Source organism: Eucyclogobius newberryi, unplaced genomic scaffold (genome assembly GCF_026437365.1).
Source record: "Eucyclogobius newberryi isolate DKJ021-1_F unplaced genomic scaffold, fEucNew1.0.hap1 SCAF_5, whole genome shotgun sequence".
In the NCBI taxonomy this organism is placed as follows: domain Eukaryota; kingdom Metazoa; phylum Chordata; class Actinopteri; order Gobiiformes; family Gobiidae; genus Eucyclogobius; species Eucyclogobius newberryi.
This window is the reverse complement of record NW_027316167.1, coordinates 43,825,408-43,832,041: the sequence shown is the minus strand read 5'-3', so window position 1 is coordinate 43,832,041 and position 6,634 is coordinate 43,825,408. Positions and strand designations below refer to the sequence as shown.

At 56.0% G+C, this 6,634-nt stretch overlaps 1 protein-coding gene across 1 annotated transcript; it reads left to right on the top strand.

Moving 5' to 3' along the window:
* Positions 1-725: 725 nt before the first annotated feature.
* On the top strand, positions 726-3,258 carry fadd (Fas (tnfrsf6)-associated via death domain). Its single transcript, XM_072465147.1, has 2 exons — positions 726-1,040; positions 2,398-3,258. Exons 1-2 carry the CDS (start codon positions 761-763, stop codon positions 2,673-2,675), a joined length of 558 nt encoding a protein of 185 aa, XP_072321248.1. The 5' UTR covers positions 726-760; the 3' UTR covers positions 2,676-3,258.
* Positions 3,259-6,634: the final 3,376 nt, after the last annotated feature.

Below are 6,634 nucleotides of genomic sequence, written 5' to 3'. Positions count from 1 at the left end.
TCCTCAGTCACACGTCCTCACAGTTCCTCAGTCACACGTCCTCACAGTTCCACAGTCACACGTCCTCACAGTTCCTCGATCACACGTCCTCATAGTTCCACAAATAACCAAACATCCAAAACAGACCTGGCTCTTGCTGCACTCACTCACATTTAGGATATTCTTCAGATTCTCCGCCCATGGCTGCTGTGTCGCCAATATTTTTTATTTTTTTTATTTTCAGTACATTGTGATTTCTGGAGTATTTGTCTCATAATTCTCAAACAGAGCATAATATACACAGATGCTCGTGTGTTGCGTTGTTGAGAAAGGGCCAATGGCAACTTCCGTTCTGCTGGCTAATTTACCCACATAATTCATTTCAATACACTAGGTGGCGGTATAGACTTTTTTCATTGGTTTGTAGTCCGCCATTGAATCAGAAGAAGCTGAAGAAGGGGAAGAAGACCATATTATAATAGATCCATGAAGAAGACCTATACACATCACTGAGGAAGAGTAAGAACGTAGCAGAACGGCAGGGGCAGTAACACGCCATGGATGCGTCCAGTCTGCTTCGTTAAAAGAAGAAAATGCCTCTTCTTCCACTCACAAGATGGCCGCCGCGGGACGCAGACAGTAAATCTTCTCTAGCTATATAACACCTATAGCTACGTCACTTCCTCTCTCCCCGCGCACAAGTGAAAGTAAAACGTAGCAGCGCATGCGCATTCGTCCCAGTGTGTTTGACAGAAGTTGTGTCGGAGTTTGAGCCGCAGAAATGAGCTCGTTTAACTTTCATTCCGTTTTATTGGAAATCTCCAACGCACTTTCCGCGGAGCAGCTGACGTCTGTGAAGTTCCTGTGTCCAAACATCGGGAAACGGAAGAAAGAAGAATGCGCCACGGGCCTCAAGCTGTTCGACATCCTCATGGAGCGAGGCGAGCTGGGGCCAAACAACACCGGCTTCCTGCGCCGCCTGCTCACCCAGATCCAGCGGCCGGACCTCTGCGAGAAACTGCCCCCAACTGCCGGGGACGGGGCCCCCCAGGCACACAGAGGTAAGATGAGGGCCCTCCAGGCACACAGAGGTAAGATGAGGGCCCCCCACACGGCACACAGAGGTAAGATGAGGGCCCCCCCACGGCACACAGAAGTAAGATGAGGGCCCCTCCACACGGCACACAGAGGTAAGATGAGGGCCCCCCCACGGCACACAGAAGTAACATGAGGGCCCCTCCACACGGCACACAGAAGTAAGATGAGGGCCCCTCCACACGGCACACAGAGGTAAGCTGAGGGGCCCTCCACACGGCACACAGAGGTAAGATGAGGGGCCCTCCACACGGCACACAGAGGTAAGATGAGGGCCCCTCCACACGGCACACAGAGGTAAGATGAGGGCCCCTCCACACGGCACACAGAGGTAAGATGAGGGCCCCTCCACACGGCACACAGAGGTAAGCTGAGGGGCCCTCCACACGGCACACAGAGGTAAGCTGAGGGGCCCTCCACACGGAACACAGAGGTAAGATGAGGGCCCCCCCACGGCACACAGAAGTAAGATGAGGGCCCCTCCACACGGCACACAGAGGTAAGATGAGGGCCCCCCCACGGCACACAGAAGTAAGATGAGGGCCCCTCCACACGGCACACAGAAGTAAGATGAGGGCCCCTCCACACGGCACACAGAGGTAAGCTGAGGGGCCCTCCACACGGCACACAGAGGTAAGATGAGGGGCCCTCCACACGGCACACAGAGGTAAGATGAGGGCCCCTCCACACGGCACACAGAGGTAAGATGAGGGCCCCTCCACACGGCACACAGAGGTAAGATGAGGGCCCCTCCACACGGCACACAGAGGTAAGATGAGGGCCCCTCCACACGGCACACAGAGGTAAGCTGAGGGGCCCTCCACACGGCACACAGAGGTAAGCTGAGGGGCCCTCCACACGGAACACAGAGGTAAGATCAGGCCCCCCCCACACGGAACACAGCGGTAAGCTGAGGGCCCCTCCACACGGCACACAGAGGTAAGATGAGGGCCCCTCCACACGCCTTTGTGCTTGCTAAATGGGCTAAAAATGTCTTCTTCTGAGGAGGAGCGAGGGCGGAGCGAGGAGTGAGGGCGGAGCGAGGAGTGAGGGCGGGGCGAGGAGTGAGGGCGGGGCGAGGAGTGAGGGCGGAACGAGGAGTGAGGGCGGGGCGAGGAGTGAGGGCGGGGCGAGTGAGGAGTGGGGGCGGAGCGAGGGCGGGGCCTTGTGAGTCCAGTTGTACTTTTGCACTAAGACAGTCCAAAGTGTTACAAATCTGATCATCTGTTTTACAGTAGAACCATATTCATATTTCCTGAACTCTTTCACATTCTGAAGTGATCAACGTTTCTACTCGATTCATTCTGAACTCTTTCCTCGCAGACGAGCTGGACGTTGTGGCTGAAGTGCTCTCTGAAAACCTGGGACGAAACTGGCGTAAACTGGGCCGTAAACTGGGTCTGAGTGAGGTCAAACTGGACTCTATCTCCAGGAAGCACCCGACTGACCTGGAGGAGACGGCCGTGGAGCTGGTCAGCGAGTGGAGGAGGAGTCGAGCAGAGCCGGCCCCTGAGCTGGTCCTGCTCCTGGTCCAGGCCCTGAGGGGATGTGAGCTCAACCTGACCGCAGACACTGTGGAGGACAGACTGACCGCTCCCTGACCAGGACCTGTGAGCTGGACTGGACTGTTTCTCTTTAGTCTCAGGTGCATTCTCAAACACTTTTGAATTGAATCTGGATTTCTTCGCCTGGATCGTCCGGTTTGTTTGGGTCATTGTGAACGCGAACGAACCAGAGAGCGGAACAATACCAGGAAGTGACCCGGAAGTGACCAGAAACTCCTGTGTGAGATCGACGACTGGACAAATGACACAACAGACCTGAAAGTACAAGTAGCAGGTCCAAGTCTGGTTTCATTGTAACTAATGATGAGAGTGTAAAAATATATCTGCAACGTTTTAAAGCTAAACTGAACCAAACATGGAAAACCGCACTTTAGTTTTTTTAGCTTTAACCTGTTCACGCCCACCCGCCCGCGCAGGCGAATACCGTACTTTAGAAGTTCTATTACATCATCACTTTTATTTTCGTAGTCAATACCATAAGTTATACATCATTTTAAAGATCATTTTCTCAACAAAACGAATATGTCATTGATTTACATTGCATAATACGCCCCAACGATTTTACACACCGCGTTTTCTGATTTTTATTAGCCTTTTGGACTCGCATTTTGTTAGATATATGTATTATTATACCAATAAAAAAAATCAATTAAAATATATGTATATATTTTTTCCACCTCTATATGGGAAATTCATGGCCTGACCCGCCAGCCCCGCCCACATTCTGTTCGAGTTGTGATAAGTAGTTTGCCAAAACGTGTTGGGAAAGGCTGCTCAGGCAAGTCGTGGGTAAACTCATATTGACACATTTTCACATACATTGTTTTTAGCAGTTATAATAGTGTTAGTGGCCTACAAAACATGAAAATGTATGTTTTATGATCATAGAGGAGCTAAAATTGTAATAAAACAGTTTGGCACAGTTGGCACATATTTGGATCACTTTAATATACTTTTTGATACAAAAAGGTCAAAGCACCAAAATGCTGAAGAGATCTGACACTTTACACAGTTGTTGTCATGACAACAGCATGTGCAGTGAACAGCATAAACACACAAATGGACAATATTCAGGCGAGAGTAAAAAAAGGATGTTTTTAGTATGTTTTGTGCTTCTGTAGTGTGAGTTCTGAAGCCCTGACAGTGTGACATGTGCACATCTGCAGAAACTAGAAGGAACACATGTGGAACGTAACATCCTCTTTTAAGAAGCAATGCCATTTGGGTCTGACCAGTGTGCACAGGTCTGACCAGTGTGCACAGGTCAGGTCTGACCAGTGTGCACAGGTCTGACCAGCGTGCACAGGTCTGACCAGTGTGCACGAGCACGTCACGCCACGAGCACATGACGCCACGAGCACGTCACGAGCACGCAACGAGCACTTCACGAGCATGTCACGAGCACGTCACGAGCACATCACGCCACGAACACGTTACGCCACGAGCATGTCACGCCACGAGCAAGTCACGAGCACGCCACGAGCATGTCACGCCACGAGCAAGTCACGAGCACGTCACGAGCACATCACGCCACGAACACGTTACGCCACGAGCATGTCACGCCACGAGCAAGTCACGAGCACGCCACGAGCATGTCACGCCACGAGCAAGTCACGAGCACGTCACGAGCACATCACGCCACGAACACGTTACGCCACGAGCATGTCACGCCACGAGCAAGTCACGAGCACGCCACGAGCATGTCACGCCACGAGCAAGTCACGAGCACGTCACGAGCACATCACGCCACGAACACGTTACGCCACGAGCATGTCACGCCACGAGCAAGTCACGAGCACGCCACGAGCATGTCACGCCACGAGCAAGTCACGAGCACGCCACTAGCACGTCACGCCGCGAGCACGTCACGCCGCGAGCATGTCACGCCACGAACACGTTACGCCACGAGCATGTCACGTCACGAGCAAGTCACGAGCACGTCACGAGCACATCACGCCACGAACACGTTACGCCACGAGCATGTCACGCCACGAGCAAGTCACGAGCACGCCACGAGCAAGTCACGAGCACGTCACGAGCACATCACGCCACGAACACGTTACGCCACGAGCATGTCACGCCACGAGCAAGTCACGAGCACGCCGCGAGCATGTCACGCCACGAACACGTTACGCCACGAGCATGTCACGTCACGAGCAAGTCACGAGCACGTCACGAGCACATCACGCCACGAACACGTTACGCCACGAGCATGTCACGCCACGAGCAAGTCACGAGCACGCCACGAGCATGTCACGCCACGAGCAAGTCACGAGCACGCCACTAGCACGTCACGCCGCGAGCACCTCACGCCGCGAGCATGTCACGCCACGAACACGTTACGCCACGAGCATGTCACGCCACGAGCAAGTCACGAGCACGTCACGAGCACATCACGCCACGAACACGTTACGCCACGAGCATGTCACGCCACGAGCAAGTCACGCCACGAGCAAGTCACGAGCACGCCACTAGCACGTCACGCCGCGAGCACGTCACGCCGCGAGCATGTCACGCCACGAGCACGTCACGCCGCGAGCACGTCACGCCACGAGCACGTCACGAGCACTTCACGAGCACATCACGCCACTAGCACGTCACGAGCACATCACGCCACGAACACGTCACGCCACGAGCATGTCACGAGCACGTCACGAGCACGTCATGAGCACGTCACGCCACAAGCATGTCACGAGCACATCACGCCACGAACACGTCACGCCACGAGCAAGTCACGAGCACGTCGCGCCACGAGCAAGTCACGAGCACGTCGCGCCACGAGCATTTCACGCCACGAGCACGTCACGCCGCGAGCACGTCACGCCGCGAGCACGCCACGAGCACGTCACGCCGCGAGCACGTCACGCCGCGACCATGTCACGCCGCGAGCACGTCACGCCGCGAGCACGTCACGCCGCGAGCACGTCACGCCACAAGCACGCCACGAGCACGTCATGCCAAGAGCACGTTACGCCACGAGCACGTCACGCCACGACCATGTCACGCCACGAGCACGCCACGAGCACGTCACGCCACGAGCACGTCACGAGCACTTCACGAGCACATCACGCCACTAGCACGTCACGAGCACATCACGCCACGAACACGTCACGCCACGAGCATGTCACGAGCACGTCACGAGCACGTCATGAGCACGTCACGCCACAAGCATGTCACGAGCACATCACGCCACGAACACGTCACGCCACGAGCAAGTCACGAGCACGTCGCGCCACGAGCAAGTCACGAGCACGTCGCGCCACGAGCATTTCACGCCACGAGCACGTCACGCCGCGAGCACGTCACGCCGCGAGCACGCCACGAGCACGTCACGCCGCGAGCACGTCACGCCACGAGCACGTCACGCCGCGACCATGTCACGCCGCGAGCACGTCACGCCGCGAGCACGTCACGCCGCGAGCACGTCACGCCACAAGCACGCCACGAGCACGTCATGCCAAGAGCACGTTACGCCACGAGCACGTCACGCCACGACCATGTCACGCCACGAGCACGCCACGAGCACGTCACGCCGCGACCACGCCACGAGCACGTCACGCCACGAGCACGTCACGAGCACTTCACGAGCACATCACGCCACAAGCACGTCACGAGCACATCACGCCACGAACACGTCACGCCACGAGCATGTCACGAGCACGTCACGAGCACGTCATGAGCACGTCACGCCACAAGCATGTCACGAGCACATCACGCCACGAACACGTCACGCCACGAGCAAGTCACGAGCACGTCGCGCCACGAGCATTTCACGCCACGAGCACGTCACGCCGCGAGCACGTCACGCCGCGAGCACGCCACGAGCACGTCACGCCGCGAGCACGTCACGCCGCGAGCATGTCACGCCACGAGCACGTCACGCCGCGACCACGCCACGAGCACGTCACGAGCACTTCACGAGCACATCACGCCACAAGCACGTCACGAGCACATCACGCCACGAACACGTCACGCCACGAGCATGTCACAAGCAC